Source organism: Hyperoodon ampullatus (assembly GCF_949752795.1).
Source record: "Hyperoodon ampullatus genome assembly, chromosome: 15".
NCBI classification, from domain to species: Eukaryota; Metazoa; Chordata; class Mammalia; order Artiodactyla; family Ziphiidae; genus Hyperoodon; species Hyperoodon ampullatus.
This window is the reverse complement of record NC_136928.1, coordinates 80,453,998-80,479,656: the sequence shown is the minus strand read 5'-3', so window position 1 is coordinate 80,479,656 and position 25,659 is coordinate 80,453,998. Positions and strand designations below refer to the sequence as shown.

The following is a 25,659-nucleotide window of genomic DNA, read 5'->3' as shown; positions in this document are numbered from 1 at the left end:
CACCTGTTGTAATGGTAATATTCTAGATTTATTGAATTTAATAAAATATTTTATTGTAAAAAAGAGAAATGGCTGGTTGCATAAATGGGTGCATTCTTTGTGACTTCCCTCCTGCCTCATTCATGATAAGGGCACTGGTACCTTTAACACCAGTGCATCCCTAGTTCGTTTATTTTTATTAGGATGAATAATATATTTGCAACCAGGCATTATGACCCCTATATAATAATTACGCATACATTTCAAAATATTTATTGAACACCTATTAAGTGCCAGAAACGGTGCTAGATATTTAGACAGAAATGGTCTTTTCCTTCCAGCAGAGTCTATCTGCTGGGGAGAGATTTTACAATAATTGCACACACAGATGGAGCATGTAAACTATGCTCAGTACTTTGAATGGAAGATATGCAGAGCAGTGTGAGTGTCTAACAGGGAGAATTGACATAGATGGGGACGATAGTGATGCTTGAACTAAGGTTTAAGAATGAGCAGTGGTTAAGCAGGTGAAGAGGGCAGAGGATTCCATGCAGGGGGAACAGCAGGTACAAAGGCCTGGTGGTAGGGGGGAACAGGACAAGCACAAAGACAGGAAAATGATCCAGTGCAGCTGGAGCTTAGACTGTGTGGAGAAATAGTGGAGCCAGAGCAGCCGGGACAGCAGACACGCAGTCAGACGTTCGATGCTGGAGCAGCGGGCACGTGTGTCTGTCAGAGAACCGTTTCCCATTCGGATGCTCTCTAGCTGATCCAACTGTCTGTGAGTCTCCTGAGGACACTGCAGCTGAGCTGAGCATCAGCGGAGCAAGATCGTACTGTGGTGGGTTTGATGCTACAGAGCAGAGAACCATAGAAGAGAATTGAAACTGAGCGGTGTTGGGACCGGGATAAATCTTTGTCTGCCCGGCCCCCAGTCCCTGCCTCGCATTGGAAATTCAAGAAACCCTCAACTGATTCTCTGTCTTGAGTACGCCCCACTCTGCTCAGAATTTCCTCTGATTAGGTTAGAGATGCCCAAACCTTCACTTACACATCCCCCGGGGAGGGAGACAGGAGAGGAGAATATTGGGTGCGGGTGTTATAGTTTAAAATTAAAGTGAAATCACATTAATTTCTTCTTCTGAAACTACCTCAATATCCTCTGAAATGAACGGAGATGCCCTGGGGTGTCATGGGCCCAGGACTGACAGGTATCACACTGCGTGGGCGTTTGGGGGGTTGGGCAGGGGTGACGATGCAAGACTGTCTGCACCTATGAAGTCACAGCACAGATGTGTAGATGACAGATCAGAGCTGATGGTCCTCTATTCCCACTTCCTCTCTTTCTGATGTGGAGACTGAGGTGACATCTGCAGGGTCTTATAAGTGGCGGAACACAGACCAGAACCCAGATCTCCAGTTCCCCAGAACCGCACTCTGCCCAGGAAACCTCAGATTCCAGAAAGATCTGTGGGATTTTTTTACTGGGCCAATGTCCTCGTTGTTTGGGGAGGAAAAAAGCAGAGTGTGGCCAAGACCCAGGTCAAATTTATTTTTTAAAGCTTTAAAAAAATTTAAAAAAAAAAATTTTTTTTAAATTTTTTTCTTTGCTGCGTTGGGTCTCCGTTGCTGTGCATGGGCTTTCTCTAGTTGCAGCGAGCGGGGGCTTCTCTTGTGGAGCACGGGCTCTAGGCTTGTGGGCTTCAGTAGTTGTGGTGAGTGGGCTCAGTAGTTGTGGCACATGGGCTCACTAGTTGTGGCTTGCAGGCTTTAGAGTGCAGGCTCAGTAGTTGTGGTGCACGGGCTTAGTTGTTCCGCGGCATGTGGGATCTTCCTGGACCAGGGCTCGAACCCGTGTCCCCTGCATTGGCAGGCGGATTCTTAACCACTGCGCCACCAGGGAAGTCCCTCAGATCAACTTAAGTGTGGAGCTTGGGGAGGGCCACTTTCCCTCTGGGGACATGGGTTACCTTACAGATGCAACCTGAGCGCTGGACCAGGTACAGATCTAAAACTCAGAGTTAGCTTTTGGAACCAGCTTGCTCTCAGAATCTCTTTAGACAGAGTGTCCCTGGCCCTTTTCTCCTCTTGGGGCAGAAGCCTCGTTCACCTCTGTTTTACCCAACATAGAGCTTCCCTAGAACCAGGTCATCCTCTGTGGGGGGCGGGGTGGAGGTGGAGAGCAGCTAATTCAATCCAGGAGCCGAAGAATCAGGTGGCAGCATTTTGAGCCTGACCTGCCCACCTCTACACAGACCACTGTTCCTCTGTGGGCTGCTCGGGTGGGACACAGCAAGGCTAAGCCCAGAATTCTCAAACTGGTTATGCAAAAGATCCAGCAGTTCACTCTGGATCTGCCTCCCGTTCAGAACCCTCCACAGCCCTGTTCCAAGTGGGGATCCAGCTGGGAGCTCCCAGACTCCAGACGCAGCCCAGATGGTCTCTGTACACGCCTTACCTGTCTCCTTCGGTCTTTTTATCATGATCCCAAATCCACCTACTTTCATCCTTCAGATCCCTTGGAATCTGCAGGCAGATATGATCCTACCCTCGCATTAGGCCACCATTTTTCCATCTCCCATTCCCCCGCAATGGGTTTTCTTTTGCAGGTTAAACAGGTTTTGTTATTAGAGAGTGGTTTGGCCTCACCTTTCAGGTTGTGGGTCGTTCCTTCCAGAGAGGCGTGTGCCATCCTTACGGAGCTCAAGTGTGAAGGTGGCACCGAATGTGGTTTTGTGAATGTGGCGTGATCTGCAGAGAAAACCAGGAAAAATGACTTCCTTTGTTTCAGGCTAACAGCCATCTATCTGCGCAGCCCAATACCACAGGTTTGGGGAAGTGTGAAGCTTCGGGGTCTTCTTCTCCTGAGGCTGGCAGAGGGGCACAGAGGCTGGAATCTTGTGGCCATGCATATGCTGGCTTCATATCTCAGTAGAAAACTGTACACTTTAAAGACGAGAATCACAATTTAAGAAGCGAGTTAATGTTTTTCAGCCTCCAAACTTCGGTAAGGCTGGGTTGACATGATCTGGAGAAACTACACGAAGAGCCTCATATTTGGTTGAAATGATTTGTAGATAGTTTAGATACTGCTGCTTCCAATGGCATTCTCTTACACAGGACAGAATCTGCTAGATTTGCACATGACATCCAGAAATGTGCTGGGTTGCATGGTGACAAGTCAACAGAGCAATGTACAAATCCCACGCAGTTACTGGAACCTACTGCTCAGCCTTTTAACATTAGAACATCCTTTTCAGAACTCTACCTTAACCACAAATCTATCCAAGCTACCATGAGCTAGAGACGAAAGGAACAATTCTCTTCCTTGTTAAGAATTGGTCTTACAAACGCGACTTTTCCATTAAGATTCAAAAGCACCATCTGAAGAAGACATGGGAAGGGGTAAGTGGGTTGTGTACATCTGGAAGACCAACTCTGGCTCTAACTCTGGATTTTCCCAAAGAATGAGAGGGCCCATGGTTTGTGAACCAATATTTCCAAGTTTTACCTTCTACCCTGATGTTTAACAGCTGGTGGTAGGCATTCTGGTCATGCCTAAAGAAATTGCTTGTGAGAAAACAATCCCACTGTAATCCTAAGCATCTGTATAAAGCATCTATATAAAGACGGGGTGCAAGGTGGTCCTCGAGATTCAGCTAAGTGTTTGAGTTCACAGTGTCACACCTGAGCAAAGACTTCTAATGCTGTGTAGCAGTATTTTCACATTTTAAAGGATTCCAGTCTAACTGTATAATAACTTTCCAGTTTATCACCATTTAAAACTATTTTTAGTTGATGGATAATACAGTTGTATCCTGTAATTACTCATCATTTTTGTCCGTGACTTAGGCATTTCAAAGGGTTCCTATATAGCTTAAATTGCTTGGAATTGATGCTTTTTCTGAAAAAAGGTCTATTATATAAATATCTTACTGGTATACTTAGTAGATAACACCCAATTTTCGTGCTCTATAAAAAACAAATATGCTAATTCCTTCCTCAATGTTGTCTCAGTTTGTTAGAGTGACTGAAAAGTCCCTTCTAGTTAGCTTTTTGTAACTCAGAATTCAGCAAGGCAAAATCTGATTTCATGGAAGAATTTGGTCACATTGTGCTCCAAGCTTTTCATCAGCCCCAGCGTTGACTAGGTTCTGTTCTGGATCCAGTGCTGGCCTCCAACCAGCTCCACGCAGCAGCCTTACTGAGCCCTCTCTCTCCTCCCCTGAGCACCACCAGATGCTGACGTCATAACCCCAGTGGGGTCATCAGAACCCTGCCACCCAACGATGAGCTTTTCCCGGAGTCTTTGCAGAGGGCACGGGTGAAAGGACAGTGGAGAAGGAGAGAAAAGGGCAGTGGAGGAGGCAGGTTGAGGGACAAGATCAGGAGGAAAGAGAGAGAAGGGTAAGACTGGGCTGGAAGGCCAGCCATGCCTGTCCTACCAACAGCCAGTAGGCAGTGGCCCGGGCTGATGGGAACTAGAAAACTAGGAGAAAGAGGAAAGTCAGCCAGGAGGCCAGTGTTCCCATGAGCAGTGACCTCCATATGAAATTAATGGAAGTTGAATGGGGTCCTGCCCACATGCCCTCCAAGTGGGGAAGGTGAGGCTTTCTGCTGGCAGTGAAGGTAAATGGCTGGCTTGGGGGGGGGTGGACACAATGGGGTATCAATCCCCACACGACACGTCCAAATGTCCCCCGTGCTGGCTTCTCAGCCACTGAACCCACAGAAGAATGGAATCAGTGGCTGAAATCTGGGGACACTAGAGCCCTATCACAAGACTCTTGGGGTCTCAGTTCTACCTCCTGTGAATTGCTTTGCTCGGGGCTGTTACACAGGTCTCCTCATCTGTTCAGTGTCATTGATTGCCTTCTTGGGGAGTTCTTTGAAGAATGGTAAACCATGGGGCATTATTTATACAAATATTTTCCAATATTTTACCTTATTAACATGGGAAATGCAAAGGAAACGCCATTTAGATGTACATGCAGACATGTGACACTGAGTGTATTTTCAGGGAGTTCTGCAAGTTGGTGCCTAACAGGAACCTCCAGAGTCTAATTCTCATTAGAAGGACGAAGCAATAGGGACAGGAACTTTGGTTCCCAGACCAGGACCCAAGCAGAGCCCACAGCACCCCTGGGAAGTAGGTGACGTCTGCCTTTTCCCTCCACCCGCTCCTGGCTCCCTCCTCCTCCCCTTCCTGTAGGCCCAGAGCAGCTAGTTGTGAACAATCATCAGCACACACATATTTATAGGAAGTGCAGTGTCATTGGGATTTAAGAGAGTGCTTTTTTTCTTTGTTCTGTTATGTTTCTGAGTTGGGATAGGGTGGTAGCCACAGACCTCTCCAAACAGCCAGCTTGTGTGGACAGACACCCACACTAGGGTCCCAGCTGGGAAACAGGTGAGCACAGCTCCCGAATCACTTTCTCTCCCTGGTCTCTTGCCGTTCTTTAATGGATGATAGCAGAAACAAATGAAAAGTCCGTTTGTCTACATCACTTCCAGGGAAGTTCTAAGGACTCTCATTTCACAGCTTGGGGCAGGACTTATCCCACCCAGAGCCAGTGTGGGGATTAGTGTTGTTACCGCTGGGGCTGTGAGAAAACCCGAGGAGTTTGGAAAGGTGTGGTCCCTTCATCCGTTCTCCATGACAATTGATGCTGGATCATTGCTTGACCCTGGAACTGGATACCTAGACCGTCGCAGAAGCCGCCAACCTCTACTGTCTTCTGCCGCCCAGCCTTCCTGCCATCCCGCATGGCCAGCCCACCCTGGCCAGATTCATTTCCATAAAATGGGGGTTTCATAACATTTCCCTCCCTGCTTATAAGCTTTTAATGGTTCTCCAGGGCCTTCAGTTTAAAGCACCATTTGCAGTGCCATTTTTTTTTGCAGTAGGCCAATATTCACTTTAATTGTAATTCTAAATTACTTACTTTCACATTAAGAGAGATATTTCATAAACCAAGAAGAACCAAGTATTATATATTTTTTAATGGTTAACGTGATTCAGAGAATTTTTATTAAAAAGGGATCAAGAGATGGTTGAAATTCTCACCATAAATATAACATGTCTATTACTATTTTTATTCACAGTGAATTCAGATCTAAGTTTCCCGAAGACTTGTACTCTCTAACATAATAGGGATGACAAGTACTTGACAGCCACCCTCTAAAGCACGGGCTTAACATAAAGCGAGGTGGTTTAAAACGCCAACTATAATACGAGGCTGCCACTTGAGGCCATGATGTGCTGGTCTCAGCCCGCTTGCCCGTATTAACTGCTCAGCAAATCCCCAACACGTTTCCGACTTGCCCGCTGCCGAAACTTCGATAAGCTTGTCTTTCCACGTTTACCTGCACCCTTTCCTCCCACCCCCGCAAAATCCCTTCTCTATTCATTTCCACTGGTTGTCATGCAATGATCCTTCAAGGTCTGGATCAGACCCCATCTGCTTAAGTAAATTAAGCACAGCCTGTAGCATCTTTTTCCACCCAGAACCCTCCCAGCACTCCTCCCTAACTCCTTGGGCCTTTGGGTCTTTGCCAATCATTTGGAACTAAGCATATGTGGCAATATAGAACCAGTCATCTATTTTTTCTCAAGCTAAGCTGCAGAATTTATTCAAATGTCACCAGTTTTTCTGCCAATTACTTTTTCTGTTCCAGGATCGAGTCCAGGATCCTCAATGGCATTGAGTTGTCCTGCCTCCTTAGTCCCCTCCGGTCTGTGACAGTTCCTTGGTCTCGCCATGTCTTTCACTATCTTGACACTTTTGAAGGGTACTCATCAGTTACTTTGTTGGAAGTCCCCTCGATGTGGGTTTGTCTGGTGTTTTTTCAGGATCAGATAAAGTTGTTCTACTGTTGGGAAGAAGGTTACAGAGGGGACACGCCTCCTCAGTGCATTCCATCAGGGGCACGTGGTGTCGCGTGCATCACCTAAGATGTTAACCTGCATCCCCTGGTTAAGGCCATGTCTGCCAGGATTCTGCACTGGCTCTCCTGCATGGTTTCTGATGAGAAATATGCTGTAATTCTTATCTTGTTCCTCTGTGTAATTTCTTTTCTCAGGCTGCCTTTGAGACTTTCTCTTTCCTTTAATTTTCAGTGGTTCAATATGATATGCCTATGTTCATGCGTGTATGTGTGTGTGTGTGTGTGTGTGTGTGTGTGTGTGAATATGGTTGCTTGGTGATCTTTGAGATTCTTGGATCTGTGGTTTGGTGTCTCTCACTAATTTTGGAAAATTCTAGGCCATAATTTCTTTAAAGATTTCTTCTGCCCAGCTCTCTCACTCTCTTCTGGCATTTGCTACATGAATGCTAGACTGTTTGACATTGACCCACCACTTCAGATGCCCATTTCTTTCTTTTCTCCTCCCTTACTCTTTTTCTCTTTGTGTTTCAGTTTGGCTGTTCCTGGTCACCTTATTTCAGCTTTCCTGTCTCCTTCCTCACTATGTTGAGTCTATTGATGAGCCCACTGAAGACAGTCTTCATCTTCATTACTGTATTTTCCATTTCTAGCATTTTCCTTAGATTCTTATAGTTTCCATCTCTCCAGTGAACCCATCTGATCTTGCATATTGTGTACGTTACACATTAGAGACTTTACCCTATACATCAGATTTTAAAAAATGCAAGTCAGGGGCTTCTCTGGTGGCTCAGTGGTTGAGAGTCCGCCTGCCGATGCAGGGGACATGGGTTCGTGCCCTGGTCCGGGAAGATCCCACATGCCGTGGAGCGGCTGGGCCCATGAGCCATGGCCGCTGAGCCTGCGCGTCCGGAGCCTGTGCTCCGCAACGGGAGAGGCCACGGCAGTGAGAGGCCCACGTACCGCAAAAAAAAAAAAAAAAAAAAAAAAAAAAATGCAAGTCAGATAATTCCAGCATCTGTGTCACATCTCACCTCTTATTGTTACTGTCTCTTGGAAGCGTGTTATCTTGCCTTTTCATTTGCCTCCTCATTTTTTCTTGAAAGCTGGACATCTTGGTAGAACTGTAGAAACTTAGACGAATTGCTTTTAATCTCTAGAAATGGACCCACTTTTCCTCCTGGCAGGCCCTTAGCGTGGGGGTGGGAGTTAACCTGGGTAGGAGTTGGGCTGGGCTTGAGGTTCCTTGTTGCTATGGTTACCCTCAGTGCACTGAACCCTTCAGATTCCTGTGGGAACACCTTGTGTTTCAGGGTGTGGTTTGCCCAAGAAATACTTGCCTGACTCTCAGCTTTAGACCCTCCCTTTGCACTGGGCCTCACAGAGGGTCCCTTTGCCTGTTATTCTTCCTCCCCCTGCTGCTCTTGTTACCCTGCTGTTGTTCCTGTTATAGCTCGGAGGTGTGGGGTCGCAGAGGGAGACATTCTCTGTTGTTCTGACTAAGTCCCAGTGGCTGCCTCCTGTCCCTGGTCCTCCGAGGTCTGGCTGCCTTGGTTCCCCTGTCCCTGAGCAGCAGATCGAATAACAACCAAAATTTTAAAGTAGTCATGAGTGTCTAGGATATTTCTCAGTATCGTCAACAACTTTGTTGCGGTGTGAAAATACCTGTGATCTGTAGTTGGTGGCGTTGGTCGCAGGAACTGTTGCTACCATTGTGTGTTGTCGCCCTACCCTCATCATTGAAGGGAACGCTACTAAATGTGAGTTAGAAGTTAGTGAAATGAAGATTTAATTTTTTCCACATTGAATTCGTGAATTTGTGCTTTCTCTCCGTGGATCCTTTGGACTTCTAGCATGTTTTGAGAGAGAACTTGCGGGATGAGGGATGGACAACAGTAACCACTGGACCTGTGACCAGAAGCAGATTGTAGAGCTTCTCTCTTGAGTTAACCTTGGCCGCCCCACACCGCATGCTTCCCCGTACTGGCTCGGGGAACCAAGGGGCAGGAAGGCTGAGGACAGAGAGAAATCTGCCACAGTTCAAGGCCCATTTCTGGAATCCCTGGCCCCTTTCAATGTATCATGCTCCATACACACACACACTCACACTCACTCACTCTACTTGAGTTGTCTTGTATGGGTTCTGTTATAAGGACATTTAGAAGGAATATAAATTACATGTTGACCCTTGGCACAGGGTGCTGGGAGAGGAGATGGTGGGCTTTGAGAGGGGGAGGGGCAGCTGGCCAGGGTACAGGATGAAGGGACGTGGACTCGGAGAACACTGGGTTGTAAACGTGACCGCACGCTGGAATCTCATGGGGCGTTCTGTGATGTACCGATGCCTGGGTCCTGCCCCCAGAGACTGTGGTTACCTGATGTGAATGCTGGTCTGGGCATCGAGAGTTTTAGCAGTTCCCCAGGTGATTCTAATATGTGAGAAGTTTTCGTGGCTGGTCTGGGCATCGAGAGTTTTAGCAGTTCCCCAGGTGATTCTAATATGTGAGAAGTTTTCGTGGCTGGTCTGGGCATCGAGAGTTTTAGCAGTTCCCCAGGTGATTCTAATATGTGAGAAGTTTTCGTGGCTGGTCTGGGCATCGAGAGTTTTAGCAGTTCCCCAGGTGATTCTAATATGTGAGAAGTTTTGTGGCTGGTCTGGGCATCCAGAGTTTTAGCAGTTCCCCAGGTGATTCTAATATGTGAGAAGTTTTCGTGGTAAACACTGCTTTCCCGTGTTAGGAGTGGGTGAGAATGTCCAATTCGGAATAGTTTCACTTAATCTAAGAACAAGAGATGATGAGAGCGATGACTTGAAGTCCTTGAGTATAGAGTGACTTTCCTCAACCAACCCCAGGTTCTAGGTCAACAATTAAAGAAGTTGTGCTTAGTTAGCCTCCAGGCAAGGAGCAGATGCCAATGTGGATGGCTATAGGTGAGTTTAAATGCTGCATATTTACAGATATGAGAATTTGTTGGCAAATCCAGTCCCTTCTGCTTCCTTAATTGTTTGTTTAGAGACAACAAAGGATTATATCAGTTAGCATCTGAAGATTTTATCTTAACTGGGTACAAAGGTCTATCAGCTGAAAATTCTAGTAGCTGAGCAATGACCTTGGGGTTGGCCCTGAGCCCAGGCCTGTAACGGGTTGCATAGTGTCTTCTTGCAGGAAGCTGATTTTATTCTGTAGCCAGCTTCCCTCACTGAGCTCAGAGGCTGGACCACGATGTTTAGCTTTGGGGTCCAGGTTTCTGGTGGGGCTCCACCTTCATGATTTCAGCTACAAGCCTAATTCCCTCCCCATCCCAAATGCCATCACACTGGGAGTTAGGGCTTCAACATATAAATTTGGGGGGATATAAACATTTAGTCCGTAGCAGATGCATTTCCCAGTTGAATTCCAAATATGTTTTCTTCTCAGGTAGATTCATCTAGTATGGCCTTGCCAATGATTAAAGTACCAGTCACCAGTCACTGTCCCAGGTTCCCTAAGTGGCCTCATTGCTGCCACCTCATCTCTCCTCTTCCCTTCACCTCCCAACCTTCTCCAGAATCCAGCAGGACCCTGCTCTGCTGTGCTTCATGTCTGTTCTCATTGGCAAATGCTTGTGCCAGACCAAACGGAGTGACTGTCAGTCCTGGGCCTGGCAAAGGAGAGACACATGGCCCAGGGGAGGGTGCACTGTGCTGTCTAATTAATGTATCTGTTAGGGTGAATTAGGGTGGTGTGGCCTTCAAGCTGTGGCCAGTTGTCAGCCGCTCCCCTTAATCTCCCTGCGACTTCTTTTGCCCTCTTGGATGCCTCAGCCCTCATCTATGGTCCGCCCCCTAATTTGGGGGTGGGCCCTGTGTGCTTTGGTTCCAAGCATTCGCTCCCCCTGGTGTACCCTCCCCCCTCCTCCTGTGGAACCCAGGGCCTCTCATGCCTGCCTCTTCCCCCAAGAGACTGGCTTTGGTTAGCCCGCCCACGGGCACCCCGCTGGGATGGGACCCACTCCACCTCTGGTGGATTTCCAGGACACTCTGTGCCCTGCCCTCCGAGGGGGCTACGCAAGCAGCACCGGGTGGTCCCTGGTTCCCATCTGATTCTTGAGGCCTCGAGCAAGGGAGTGCCTGTGCTGAAGGCCTCCAGCCAAACCCTGGCCTTGCATCCTACGGAGATTCCCTCCCTCCCTAGGAGACCAAGTCAGGCACCAGAGATAAAGTATAGCCCTCTGGGGGAAATTCATTGTTCTTTCTCTGGTATCCTTTCTGCCCGGGGCATTTACAGAGCTAACCACTGTTGTCACTGTCAGGAGATGAGTCAATTGCACGCCCACCTGTATTGTTTCCTGAGACTCAGGTGAAGAGGGGCAAGCGTTCACCCTCCTGTCTCCCCTCCCCCTTGCAGAGCCCTTTCAATTGTGTAGTAGTTAATCTGGAAAACTTCAGAATTCCCAGGATTGTTATTGTCACTGGATAGAAGGACAGAGATTTCCAGCTGGAAAAGGGCGGCTTAGATCATTCTCGTCGCTTTTCCATGTAGAGAAAAGTTCTGACAGTCGAGGAGTTGTAACTGTTTAGCCTTACACATCATCAGCCTTCTCTAGGTGTCCCTCCCAGGAGGCAGGTCAGCAGCCTGCTGAGTCTTGAGGCTGGGCAAGCCGGGCAGTCTCTGTATCACAGCTGGGCTAAGCACTGAACAAATCCTGGGAATCACCACTCCTTAATGTATAGGGTTCTAGAACTTAAAAATCTTTCAAGTTAGCAAAGGCCATGTATTTCACATGATGGCCATTTCCATCCTCAAAGTGGATCTATGTGTTGAGCATCTGCCTCCCATTTTCCAGGTAGTGAAACCGAGTCTGAGTCTTTTTAGGATCGAGGGTGCTTGCGTCGCTTTGCCCTGGCATCACTCCTCCCTCCTTCCTCCTCCAGAGGCTGGAGCAAGTTTACTCATCCCTGTCGTTTCCTACTCCTCTTCCGAGTTGGGCTGAAGGCAGCAGGTCCAGGGATTGGCCCAGGGGATCACCTCAGTTGTCCTGGCTGAGTCACAGCTGGGTGACTGCTTGGTTGCAGACAGCAGGGCAAGGGCCCTCCCAGGGGGACTCCAGCCAGGGCAGGATCAGCAGGGCAAGGGCTTTCGTGAATCCAGCTCAGTTTATACTGAAACGTGATCTAGTGTTTTCTCCTCATTGCTTGTTGGAAACAAATTTTCCCTGCAGAGTCTGGGCTTGTTTGCATGCAGTGGAAGTAATGGGGATAGCAGAGAAAGATAGCAGATGACCCTAAACTTCTACCTAGGGCCAGCCGGCTTCTTCAACGAGCACCAGAAGCCTTCCCCTTCCCGACATGTCTGGGATGGCTGGAAAAAATCTCAGTCTTAGACTGGCCAGAACTGCACTCGTGTTTCCTTCCAAGCCCGCATCTTCCGTCTTCCTTCTGCATCTCAGTAAAGAGCACTAAGGTAGGCGAGGAAGGAGGGGCTGGCTGCCCCGGCACTTCCTGCGAGGGAGGCTCCGCCGCCTGGGGCCGGGCGGGCCCTGTAAGTAGCCGAGTGGCCCGAGTCTCTTGAGGCCCCGCGCGCCACCCCGCTCGCCCCGCCCCCGGGGGCCGGGCCGCGCACACCGGGAGCGCGAGGCGGGCTGGGTGTTTGCATACAAAGGCGGCCAAGCGCGCGGCGCCGCAAGGTGAGTAGCAGCCTCCACGCCGCCAGCCTCCCGTGTCGAGTCTCCGTGGAGCCCCGGTCAAACCCCGGCCGCCGCCGAGGTAGGGGCCACAGCCTCTGCGGGGCCGGGCTGGGCAGGGCGGGGCGCGGCCCAGGGGCGGGGGGCGCGGTCGGGCCGCTGCCGGCCGGGGGATGCTGGACGATGCCCGGGGACCACACTCTGTCCCCGCGGCCCTTTCGGGACAAGTGTTTCGGGGAGGGAGGCGGAGAACAGGCCCAGGGACCCGGCGGCCTCGTGAGCTTCCCTCGGGCCTTCTCCCAAAGGGCTGACCTTGATCGGCGTGGCGAACTCGAGGGGTGGCCGCGGGACTCCGTCCTGGCAGGACGTGTGGGTTGTACCTGGGCAGCAAGCAGCCCTTGCTTAGCGCCGGGGACTTCTATGAAACTGTTCGGGGAGGTGGAGGTGGGTTATTTAGGATTCCTGCCTTGCTGTTGAGGAAACAGGCTCGGGGAGGTTGACTTACGTGCCCAAGGTCACACAGCTCCTGGGCGGCAGGCTGAGCCCGGGTTGGAATCCTGGTTCTCGGATTACATACAGTCTGGTCCCTCCTCTGCCAGCTTCTGTGCACCTTTCCTGCAGCCTGCTGGGTTCTAGGCCTTCCATCAGATGCCCCTGCGAATAATTTTATTTTGGGGAAGGCAGGGAAAATGTAGGATGAAAAGTAGTGTTTTGAAATAACTTGAAGTGCCGTGGAGCAGGGGTGTGTATAGATAACGGGCTGGTCATTTGCGTGGAGGGTAGTGGCTGGAGAACGCAGATGTCAACCCCGTTTTTGACCAGCAGACAGGAACGTGACTAAAACAACTGGCTGTGTTAATTCAGAGAGTTTTTAGAGCCCAGTAGTTTCCGGGAGTGTTTTGGAGAGATGAGCTTATCAACGTTTTATGGGAGGGGGCGGGTTATGGGGGGGTGATTGTGAAATGTACTGTTTGTCCCTGTTCTATAATTTGGGTCTTATGAATCAAAGTAAGCAAGTGCACAGTGCAAGCAACTGAGAAATAAACACACACGGACGCGTCTTCCCCCCAGAAATGGTGGAAATCTAAGAGTTTGTCTTCTGGTTCTGTATTTTGATAATGCTTCATTCACATCTGCCGACATCTGTTTTATTATCGAGTGTTTTTGTGTATGGGTGTGTGGTTGGAGCTTTTATGCTTGTTTGTGTGGAGGGCCGTATGGTGTGGAGCCAGGCCTGGACAGAGCCCTGGACCTGAACTTAGTGGGCCTGGAGGCCTGAGCTCTCGTCTGGGTTCTGCGTTAGCTTGGCAGTGGTGCCCTGCCCAGGTGCCTTCACCATCCCGGGTCTCAGTTGTCCAAAATCTCAGCACTCTGGAAAAGAATGGCTGCAGAGGACAGACCTGCTGAGTCTTGTTGCAAGGGAGAGAACTTGGGCACTCGGGTGGGGCACCGACGGATCTCCTGGTCTTGAGGGGACCTCGGAAAGGCTGGGAAGTCTGCCCTGGGAGGGGGTAGTGTGGCCAGCCTGGCCAGAAGGAAGTCTGTAAGCCTAACCCCCACCCAGTCAGCTGTGTTCAGGGTCCTGGACCAGAGGGCGGGGGTGGAGGGCAGGAGATGGAGAGAGATTTCAAAAGAAGGGCCTGAGGCCTATGGGGCACACAGGCTGGTGCAAAGAACTTGGCTTTGTAGTTTTAGCCACTTACCCACTTGTAACTTGGGCCAAAGACACATTCTCTTGAGTGTCTCTTGAGTGTTTCTTCTCCTAGGCAATGAAGAGAGAATCACACCCATTTGCAAGTTATGGTAAACAGATAAACAAGAGCCCCTGGGAAAGAATGCGGGGTCCCTGTGGTCACTGCTATTTTAAGGGAGGAACACAGGGCGCCAGTGAGGAGGGCTAATTGTAGAGTTGGGACAGACCTGCCTGACACGGGCCTCTGGGCTGTAAATCAGCGCTGTGGGACTCCCTCTCACACTGTGAGCTGGCCTCCCCTGGGTCCTTTCTCTTCCTGGTTCAAGGTCTAAAAGGTACCTAAATGTGATGAATTGATTTGGGCAGGGGTGCCGATGGGGATGGGTGACTGTGACGCCGCAGGCAGCTCATTCCAGGGAAGGCCGGTTGGCGGGAATGGCCTTTGGAGAGTTTTGAAAAAGACCTAGAAGACGGTGGTCCAGTTGGGACACTGAGGCTGGTGGTTTGACCTGTTTGCACTTCAACTTCCTCAGCGTGACCGAGCCATGAGAGCTGGGAGCTGTTGAGGTGACAAGGAACGTGCGAGGCCGCGACGCCCGGTCAGCGCTGGGGCGGGTGCCCTGGGGAGGGCGGGCGATGTCCCACTTCTTAGGTTTCACTGAACCCTGGCCGGGTTTATTACGCCCGAAGCCCACTCACTTAGAATCAGTGGGATTTGTGGAAAGAAGTCGAGCAAAGTCCGAGCAAGCCCGTCAGCGGGAGCTTTCTAAGCTGTGGGCAGCGGGTCTAGAGAGAGCAGGGGCCTGACACCTGCCTTCATTCCTGGCAGCAGGTCCAGCTGGGGGGATGCAATGTGCCGGGCTCGGGAGACCCTCCTGACAGTGCGGGGGGGCTGTCAGGGAGACTGTGACCTGCCCCCCTGTCCTGTGCCCTCCACACTTCCCTGTGGGCCCCTTCTCCTTCCTCTTCCCATGTCTCCCCCCCGACCCCGCCCCACCCCACTTTTTATTTAAACAACAAGAAGTGAATACTGACACAGGCCAGTATTCTTCACGGCGCGGCCTGTCACCCTCTGGTCCTAAAATCAGTTTAGTATGCCCATGGGCATTTTAGAAAAGGTGAAATAGAATAGAAGAGAAAATCCCAGACCCGGACATACTAATCTGAGGTTAGGTATTGTTGGGTGAAACTTGTTTAGCTGAGATGCGTGTGTGTGTGCATGTGTGCCCCCGCATGCGAACTCTGGTGGAGGGAAGCCGGGTGTATGAGACCGAGTGCCTGGTGTGTGGGGAGGGGCCTGCGTGTGTCAGGTGTTGGGCAGAGGGACAGGGCTCCCTCTGGAGAGGATGCTTTTCCGCGCCGGTGATGGAAACCACATCTCTCAACACACTGAGCAGGTTTGGGATTCTTGCGACAACGTTTTTTCCTGGTGCTGAATGCTGGGCTTTCGAGTAGAGAGCTACAGGTTGTTAGAACAGAGTCATGGTTCTGCATCGACTGCCTGTTTACTCCTAAGGCCGACCACAGACCCTGCATTCGAGACACCCTGTGTGCCCAGTGCTCCTGGGACACGATCAGCACGCTTCCACCATGTGCCTTCTTCCTGGAAGGCCCGTTATCTCCTTGGACACATGTCTTCCCTCTTTTTGGTGAAATCTTCCTCTGCATTGATTGGTCTCTCTAGGCATCCACCTTTGGTTTACAAAAGATAGAAGCAGCGAGGGTTGTGGGATAACTGGGCACCCACAGGGCAGCTCCCCGCTTTGGCCAGGGAATTTCCTGCCGGTGAACTCTGCATCACTCCAGCCTGTGGCCCAGTCTTCGGGTTGCCTTTGGGCTCAGATTTTTGGATAAAATGGAAATGTATTCCCAGCCTATTGGAATCTAACCATACCCTTCTGATATTTCTGTATTAATTTCAACCAGTAGTATTCTTTGGCCCTGTCATTTTGGGAGGGTGCGATCTAAATAGTTGACGTACGCAAAGCGCTGTCAGGTTGCAGCCTTAACTCACAGTCCAGCCTTTGGTGCCGTTTGTGACCAGAGGGTTAGCACCTGGCTTTCGTTTGGCCGTGCACTTGGAAAAGAACTCCACGTATACCCATCCTATGAGGTGGGTGCTGTTAAGGTCGTCTGTTTTATAGATACGAGACTGAGCGGCCGAGGGGTCAGTCAGTCGTTCATGGTCATGGCTTAGCAGGTGGTGGAGCTGGGAGGTGAAGGCCAGCTGTCGGCCTCTGCGGCTCAAGCTCTTACCCATGAGCTGTGGGCAGCACTCTTGAGCATCCAGGTGATATTTGGGTGGAGGGAGCAGGGGTCGTGCAGAAGTCACAAAAGCAGGGCTTTCTTTTTGGCCAAGACACAGACCTGGACAGAGGGCCCTTGCGGGGGTGTAAAGAGAGGCTGCAAGCCCTGTGCTCCATTCGTGAGTTACGGGGTCAAGAGCTGGGGGATTGGGGTCTAAACCTGGGCCTGTTTTTCCAGCACACTGGCCACCGGGGTAGTTCAGCCGCCTCCACCCTCCACCACCCAGACCTTTTGTGCTCCTTGGCAAGGACCTGAGAACACTCATCACAGGGGATTGTAAGATCGGAGCGTTGCACAATCCCAACGCTGGAGGAGCGGTCACCCAACTGACCTTTCCGACCACAGCAGGACCACCCGACATCGCCCCCTCCTGTCCAGCAGTTTCAGTGCTGGGGAGACCCTGACACCGAGCAGACCAGAGTTTGCTATCCCTCCCCCAGTTCTCTGAGGTCATTAAAAATTAACGTTAAAGCAGTACATGCGCATGTAGAAAACAAAACCCAGGAACCAACGCCTTGGAAATATTCGTGATGAAAAGTGAAGGTCTCCTCCTCTTCCCCAGGCCTGTTCCCTAGGGTCAGCCTGTGAACCTTGTTTGGTATGTACATCAGTCCATAATTTTTTTGTGCATATGAGAATATGTATAAATGTAATTCTTAGAAATGGGTTCATATTACAAATATTTTTGTACTTTTTTCACACAGTATATGTACCTTTTCATGTTAGTATTTGGAGAACTACCTCTCCCTCTCTCTTTTTTTTTTTAACAGCCTCATAGTATTCAATTATATGGTATGGGTGGTCCCTAATTTACTTAACTGAAGTCCTGTAGATATTTGTTTCTCATTTTCCTTATTATAATCAGTGCCTTGATTACTGTTTTGTACATAGCAGAAGAATTGCTGGAGTTTGCTGGTGTGTGCAAAAAATGACAGCTATTGCCACAATGCTTACCCCGTTTATTACCCCACCGGCAGGGAGTGGGGAGTGTTCGTTTTTTCCTGTTTTCACCAACCCCTCAGGTTTTTACAAAATGCTTTGATTTTGGACCACCTGAAAGGCCTCCTTTGATTTGCATATCTTAAATTATGAATAGGATTGAGTATCTTCTCTTACGTCATTGACCAAATGGACTTCTTTCTCTGTGAACTCTCTCTCTCTTTTGCTCATTTTTCTGTTGGGTTGGTCTGAGGCCATCTTAAATTGACATTAATATTTTAGAGGTGGATGGTATTAGCAGAGCCACAGGGTTACGAGAGCTATGTCTGGGGTATTGAATTTTGGCAGAAGTTCCAAGAAAGCAGTGTTTCTTGGCAATCTGTGAACCCTGGAGAAGGATTCTGCCAATTTTGGATGAAATGCTGCTTTTTCTGGTGTCACAATGAGGTGAGAAGTCATGAGACCTCCATTCCCTCATCTTGAGAAGTGTCCGCAGCGCTGCCCTCTGGACCCATAAGAGACTGGGGTAGCTGGCGCGTTTGTGCATCTGCTGTGTGCCCGGAGTGTGGGGCTCCTCCCCTGTGGGCGGCCTTGAAGGAGGAGAAAATCTCCTCGGCCTTCCCTCTCTGTCTTTGCTGAGCATCTGGAGTTATTCTGGACGCCCGCTTTCCTGACTGACTTCCGCAGAGTGGCAGCCTCCTGCATCCTGGACACACTCACGCCCCACGCCTCCTGCCATATACCCTGCGTCCTGCAGGATGGCCTGCAGCTGGCTTGCCCTTCCTCTGGGCCTGGAGCTGAGCTGTGATGGGCAGGACCTGCTTAATTCAGAGAGGGCTTTGGCACGGGGACCCCCGGATGGGCTGGTTTTGCTGCTTCATCACTTTTGTCAGGAAGTATTGATATTAGTCTGACCTGCAAGCTTTTCAAAAGCATCGCACGTTTTTCTGGTGAATTTTTCTTACTTTGGACCAGAGTGCCTCCTGAAGAACACTGGCCTGCCAGTCAAGTCCCTGCATCCCCAGGGGTACCAACGGACACAGAAGTTTGCTCTTTTGCATACAAAGTTTCTCTTAGCCCTCCGTTCAAGATGGTCGGACATGGGCTTCCCTGGTGGTGCAGTGGTTGAGAGTTCGCCTGCCGATGCAGGGGACACAGGTTCGTGCCCCGGTCTGGGAAGATCCCACATGCCGCGGAGCGGCTGGGCCCGTGAGCCATGGCCGCTGAGCCTGCGCGTCCGGAGCCTGTGCTCCGCAACGGGAGAGGCCACAACAGTGAGAGGCCCGCGTACCGCAAAAAAAAAAAAAAAAAAAAAAAAAAAAGATGGCCGGACTAACACATGTGGCAGCTGCTGCCGGACTCACCTGGTCCAGACTGGCCAGGGGGAAGGGACTTGCCCCAGCGTGTGCTGTCAGCGCGGCAGGGGTGGGCGTGAAGCCCAGGCACCTGGACTTCCGGTCTGGCGTTGTTTACGCTGCGTCACGCTGCACCTAAGTCATACTTCCTCGTTGGTATTTTGTATATAATTTATCACACCTGCCAACTGATAAATATCAACGCACAGCGCCCTGAAGAAAGACTTCCTCTTTGCCGTAACTGTAAATATCACGAGGAAGATACGCTGTTTATAAACCAATTTCATGTCCATGTAAGTCTTATTAGTCATAATATCAGTTTTGGAATTTCTTAGAAATTGTCTTTTTTTAATGCTTTGTATGAAAACCAGCGTTTGCCTCGTAACCTCCCAGGTGAATGTGATCTTGGCCAGTTCCGAAGCAGCACGATGTTTATGTTGTTACTCAGAGCTGGTCAGACCTCACATTTGGACCCCAGACGTGGAGACAGAGTCTGGTATGTGCTCAGCGGAGATCAGCTAGGGGTGATGGGTGGAGGCCCCCCACCCATCCCTGTGAGGCCCGGCTAGAGTGCTAGGGCACAAGGGGCAGTCACACAGCCATCCTCAGATGAAGAGAGAGACGTCCCGGGGCTTCAGGGAGCTGTGGGGAGAACCCCAGGGAGGCAGCTTCTGTCCTGTCCTCGAGGAAGAATGGTCCTAGCTAATGATTCACTTTGTTATACAGCAGAAACTAAAACACCATTGTAAAGCAATTATACTCCCATAAAGATGTAAAAAAAAAAAAAAAAAAAAAACTTCACTTTGAATTTATTAAAAATAAATGGAAATGCTTATTTCAAAAAAAGCTTAAATACGCCCAGGGGCCGATGCTCACTCTCCCAGAGCAAATTCTTCAGTGTCCAGAAAGCTTATAGATGGACGTCCACGTTCAGTTGTTCAATAACTGAGCCCGCTAAGATGTAAGACTTCCAGCTTCTCAGGACAGGAATTAGCCTTGGCTGGTGCCAAGCCCCGTGCCGGGCACAGGTGAGCTTTTGTGTCATCTGCTGGGTGCAGGGGGAGTGGACGTGTGTGGGAAGGGGTGGGTTTGGCTAGTTACTCACCAGTCCTCAGAGGTGACTTTCAGACGCTTGAGGTAGATCTGGATAAACAGGAGGAGGAGAGGGTTTTATCCATGGGTATTTAATTTAGATTTTAATGGTAAAACCTCTTTGCCCTTTTTCTTTGTTAACTCAAAAGTAATGAGACCCTTTGCAGAGCTGCAAGGTCCCTGGGGCATGGCCCTGACTATCAGCTGCTGGCAGGGCTCAGCCGAGCCTGTGCGCCTGCCCCGAGCACCTTCTGCTTACCTGCGTGTGCCACCTGGAGATGGCAGAGGATGAGGCTGGTCTGCCGCTCCTGGACCAACCGGCCAGCACAGACATACCCCTGGAGCAAGCAGACCAGTTTCCAAGCCAGCAGATAACTCTTAAAATGTACCGTGGTGGATAACTTTGCCTTCACCGTTGGAGAAGTGAATATATTTTTAAATGCTGTGCGTTATATTTACCTTTCCGCAGGAATTTAAAGTCTGCGTGCGCTGCCCCATAGGTAGGTCGGACCATCAAGTCATACGGGAGGTTGGCAGGATTGTCATAGTGTTGGATATAGACTGAACCTGGGTTTGGATAGTACTTCCACCCCTTACCCTGCCCAGGTTATATAGACTCTCTGCAAACTGGGAACATTATATCCCTTGCATCATTATGATAACTAAGCACACAATTTAAACTCTTGATTATTATCCCATCTGGACAGTGTACCAGGCTTAATGGTATGTGAAACTGGACAGCAGGTTTGAAGGTTTATGTCACGCTGGTTTGCTGCGTTCTTGTCTTCGCCTAGCGTTGCCGGTAAATATGCACTCAGTGGCTATTGAGAAGTCCCTCAGATGCGCTCCTTTGACCAGAGTAGCTGGCAGGCTGGCCCGCTGGCCCCGGAGAGCAGTAGCTGGTTGGGTTTCTGGGGGTGTAAATCCTGGTGCTGATCACAGGAACACAAAGTCAGGCCTCGCCCTGCGTGATGTTGGGTTGGTTTTCCAATCAGGACACTCCCTGCATGTGCCTTAGACCCAGATTCCACAGGAGTCCCTTAGGCACCTGCTGTGAGGGGAGAGTCGACAGAGCACACGGCTGCTGCGTGCACAGGTGGTGGATTCCTGGCAGGCTCGCTCCAGGAAGCCATGAGTCATCCTGAGGACAGAAGTGCCAAAGATGTCTTCAGATCCCAGACTGAGTGAAGGAGGGTGTCTGACCTTTTAGGCCTTGAGGACTGCGGGGGAAGGTTTTGGATTGACCTTCTGCAGCCCCGAGGAGGGGCAGCTGACGGAGGTGTGAACGCTTGTGAAAATGTCACACCCAGAGCCCACGACTGAGTCCGACGTATCGAGTCATTTGCTCAGGGAAGAAATGGCAGACGTTTGGCCTGTGCTTTCCAAGGGCAAAGACGTTTTCAAAGTCACCGTCTTGTACCTCGCTCTTGGTGACAGCGGCGATGCCTCATCAGAGAGGCTGTGTGAAGACCTGGCCGCCGTGCACACAGCTCACAGGTGCTGGAGGAAGGCGAGCACGTCCAGGTCTTCGGAGCCCCATTGACTAAACACATATGCGCACCTGAACGCGGAGAGCTATGTTTATCTGTGACCTTACTGAGGACTACAGCCTGGGTGCTCCAGAGAGGTAAGGGAGGAGCCAGGGGATAGAGGGATTTTGTGCTGAAAACAAAAACTGTAGTTGAGCATCAAAAGATTACTGCTAATGACAAAACCCCAGACATCTCAAGTTAAAGATTTGAGGGCTTGTCTATGTGTGGGAAGATGCAGGAATCTGGGCTCATTGAAATGAATTCTTCGAAATAGATTGTAATTGTCTAGAGCCGGTATCCTGTTTTTCTCCATCCTGAGTTCCCTTCAGGGTGCACCGTTGGGGTGGCTGCAGTGGCGGGTGGCTTGATGGTGGGGCGACATTCATTGTTTACCAGAATGGCAGGCGACGTTATTTGTTTACTGAAATGGCAGGCAGCATTTTTTTTTGTCCACACCCCCAATTTTATGCAGTTTCTATTTTTCATACTTATCCTTTATCTTTCATGGCCTGTTCGTTGTCAAGAAACGTGTTATGAGCTTGTTACCTAAACTGCGTTTGTAGTGAATTTAGTTGGGGGCATTGTCTTCATGAGTTTCATGTTCCTGGGAGAGAACAATTCCCGTTTTCTTAATTTCTTCTAATTTTTGAATTTTAGCACTGTTCCCCTCATACCCAGACTTGCTAAGCTACTTGAGGCGGTGTGTGCACGTCTGGAATTTTTTATGATGGGACAGAAAAAAATTCCCAAGCAAATCCCTCTCCGCTACATCCCCGCTCTCCCCCTCCCTCCGCCAAAAAAACAGAAAACAAACAAAAAAAAACCCCAACAACCCTAACACACAAAAACAACTCCAAACCCCTGGTTTCTTGCTTGGGATGAAAACTTGCTTTCATGATGTTGTTATGACCAGGTCATAGAATCAACTTAGAGCCCCCTTCTTTTTTTTTTTTTGCGGTACGCGGGCCTCTCACTCTTGTGGCCTCTCCCGTTGCGGAGCACAGGCTCCGGACGCGCAGGCTCAGCGGCCATGGCTCACGGGCCCAGCCGCTCCGCGGCATGTGGGATCTTCCCAGACCGGGGCACGAACCCGTGTCCCCTGCATCGGCAGGCGGACTCTCAACCACTGCGCCACCAGGGAAGCCCAAGGGCGTCGTTTATTAAAGTTGCACAGCGAGCCAGAGGACTTTCTCACACTCTTTTCTTTGAAGCTTTTGTTTACTGACTTAGGTCTCTGGCTTGTTCTAAATTAGAATTAAATCAGCAGTTCTTGGCCTTCCCTGGTGGCGCAGTGGTTGAGAGTCCGCCTGCCGATGCAGGGGACACGGGTTCGTGCCCTGGTCCGGGAAGATCCCACGTGCCGCGGAGCGGCTGGGCCCGTGAGCCATGGCTGCTGAGCCTGCGCGTCCGGAGCCTGTGCTCCGCAACGGGAGAGGCCACAACAGTGAGAGGCCCGCGTACCGAAAAAAAAAAAAATCAGCAGTTCTTGTTTGCCTGCAGGGCATTTGACTGACCACTTTTGAGCCTCCATTACCTGGTTGTGAAGCAGGGATGCTAGTATCACTTCTGCTTGTGTTGTAGGGGGTGAGGTGAGGCTTATAAAGGGTAGTTTTTTTTGTTTTTGTTTTGTTTTTATAACTTGAAAGGACCAGGCTTGATCCTTGGCCTCCAGGAGAATCTGCCTTCACCAAGTGACAGGAAAACCACCTGGCAAAATAGAGACACATCGTCAGAGCGAGGAAGTTCACAGTTACAGTGTAACAGAGGCTCGTCAGGGCCAGGTGTGCACACGCGCTGCGGCGGCTGCTGGAGACGTCGTTGGGGCCCCGGGGCGGGTGGCGTCCATGTGGTCCCACGTGCTCCTGGGTGGGCTCCCTGAGGAACTGGGCTGTGTGGGAAGTCACGCTGCGTGAGCCCTGTGTGCTCAGGCGAAACTGGAAGCCTCCAGAGCGTCAAGTGTGTAGAGGGGAGGGCACACCCCGAAGCGTAGGCGTAGCTGGGGCTGGAGAAGGAAGGACCCGGCCAGGGAGGGACCACTGAGCAGAGCTGCGTCCCCGAGGGAGGCCGGGCCATTCTGAGTGTCCGAGTCACATCAGGGCGGGGGACCGGCAACTGGAGGGCGGGCCAGGCCGGCTGGGCAGCCAGGCGGGTGTGGCTCACGCCAGGGTGGCCGTCAGAGCCCCAGCCGTGGGGAGGGCCAGGGCTCGGTGCCGGCGGGGCTCCCGTTGCCCTGCGCCCCAGCGTCTCCCGGATTGGCACTCTGCCTCGTTTCTTCCGTCACTGCCGCCTTTCAGGCTGGCATCCTGGCTTGTCCGCACCATCACCAGAAGCCACAGGTTGGTCTTCCTGCCTTCAGTGTCTTTTCTTGCCCGCCTTCTCTACATTTTTAGCGCAGCGCTCTTTCTCAGTCACGCATCGAATCCTGATCTTGTGGTTCCCGAGTCCCCGACGGCTTCAGTTGCTACAAAGCACCTTCCGAGTCTCCTGGCAGGTGTCGGTTCTCGTCCTCCCCCTGCGTGTTCTCTGCCGCAGGCGCCACCCCCTCTGTGCCTGTGCGCACACCTGTCTGTCTGCGGCGGCCTGTCCGCCTTCCTCTCCCGGGGAGCATCCCAGCCCTGCTCACCACCCGTCGACTGTCGGCTCCTTTGGGGTGGCTCTCCCCTTTCCCTGGACGTAAGGCCCTCAGCGTCTCCTTAAGTCCAAGCAGACACAACCACACGGACGTGTTTTCTCCTTCTCTCTCCTTCACAAGCCCGAGTCCCTCCAGGGGACGGGGTCTGCGTCTTTTTACTCTGTGTTCCCAGCGCCAGGCCGCTCGTGGAGTGGAGGCCCTGGATGTTTGCTGAGTGGACGTCAGTTGATCGGCTGGGCAGACAAACCGAAGCCGAGCACAAGTGTCCCTCGAGATGTGAGAGCGTCGGGCGGGCAGAGAAGGACCAGGATGGAAACTGTTCAAAACAAAAGTCACTTACTTTTTCCTTCTCAAGGAAAAATAGTCATTTTTTTCTACCAGCATTATTAAACACCTACTCTTTTTGGCGTGGTGGGGCATATGAAGAGGTCTCAGATACGGTCTCTCTTCTCAAGAGTCTTAAGATTTGGTCTGTAAAACCTGCTCGTGATGACAGAGCAAGAGCCACACGTACCGTGGACTCAGAGAGGAAGAACCCGGGGACGACGGAGATCAGGCCTCCTGGGGTGGCCAGGCTTTGGGGTGGGGGAGCGCTGGGTGGGGCCCATTCCAGGGGAGCCGGATGCCCTGAGCTGGGTGTCTTTGAAGTCGGGCATGCGGCGCGTGCACGTTCACCTTTACCGGCTCTAGAGCTTGCCCCAAGTTAATCGTTTGTGCGCCTTGCTTGTGTCTCTGTTTCCTAGGCTCAAACCATGAATTACGTCGGGCAGCTGGCAGGCCAGGTGTTTGTCACCGTGAAGGAGCTCTACAAGGGGCTGAACCCTGCCACCCTGTCTGGATGCATTGACATCATCGTGGTCCGCCAGCCCAACGGGAGCCTGCAGTGCTCCCCCTTCCACGTCCGCTTTGGGAAGATGGGGGTCCTGCGTTCCCGAGAGAAGGTGGTACGTGACCTGGGGGACAGGCTCTCTCCTTAGAGAAAAATCCTCGCACTTCTGCGGCCTTATGTATCTGGAGCTCCTCGCGGACCCCGCGTTTTAGCTTTCCGTTGGAAAGGGCTGGTCCCTGAATTGACAGTTACTCAGAGTTTTCTGATTTCTATGATTGTGTACATTTCTCCAAGATTTAGTGGCGTAAACCCACTGTTTATTAAGCTCCGGGGGTTCTGTGGGTCAGGAATTCACAACAAGTGCAGCAGGCTGGCCTGTGTCTGCTCTTTGCCGCCTGGGGCCTCAGCTGAAGACTCAGGGCTGGGGGCTGGGATCCTGTGTAGATGCACTTGCTCACTCGGCTGGTGGCCCTTGGCTGGACTCTTAGCTGAGGCTGTCACCCCGCCGCCGCCGCGTGGGCTCTCCATGTGGCCTGGGCTTCCTCACACCATGGCGGCTGGCTGCAAGGGCAAGCATCATCCAAGGGAGGGAGCCGGGCGGACTCTGCCTTCTTCTTCTGGTCTAGCCTTGGAAGCCACGTGGCCTCACTTGTGCTGTCCTCTGCTCACTGGGGCAGTCACAAGGCTGCGTGGACCCAGGATGGTGGTGGTGGTCGGGGAGTAGACCCCGTTTCTTGACCAGAGTGACCAAT

The 25,659-nt window shown here is 51.0% G+C and overlaps 1 protein-coding gene across 5 annotated transcripts in view; it reads left to right on the top strand.

Annotated features, from left to right (window-relative positions):
* Positions 1 to 25,659, top strand: part of LPIN1 (lipin 1) — a gene marked incomplete at both ends in the record, with an annotated part of 115,791 nt that overhangs the window by 39,784 nt on the left and 50,348 nt on the right. For 4 of the 5 annotated variants that reach the window (XM_079721366.1, XM_079721367.1, XM_079721365.1 and 1 more), the window contains one exon: positions 24,822 to 25,022. In XM_079721366.1, coding sequence (XP_079577492.1) covers positions 24,822 to 25,022 — 201 coding nt within the window. Of the gene's footprint in view, positions 1 to 24,821; positions 25,023 to 25,659 lie in introns of those variants that run through there. The other variant, XM_079721368.1, reaches the window with a different exon arrangement.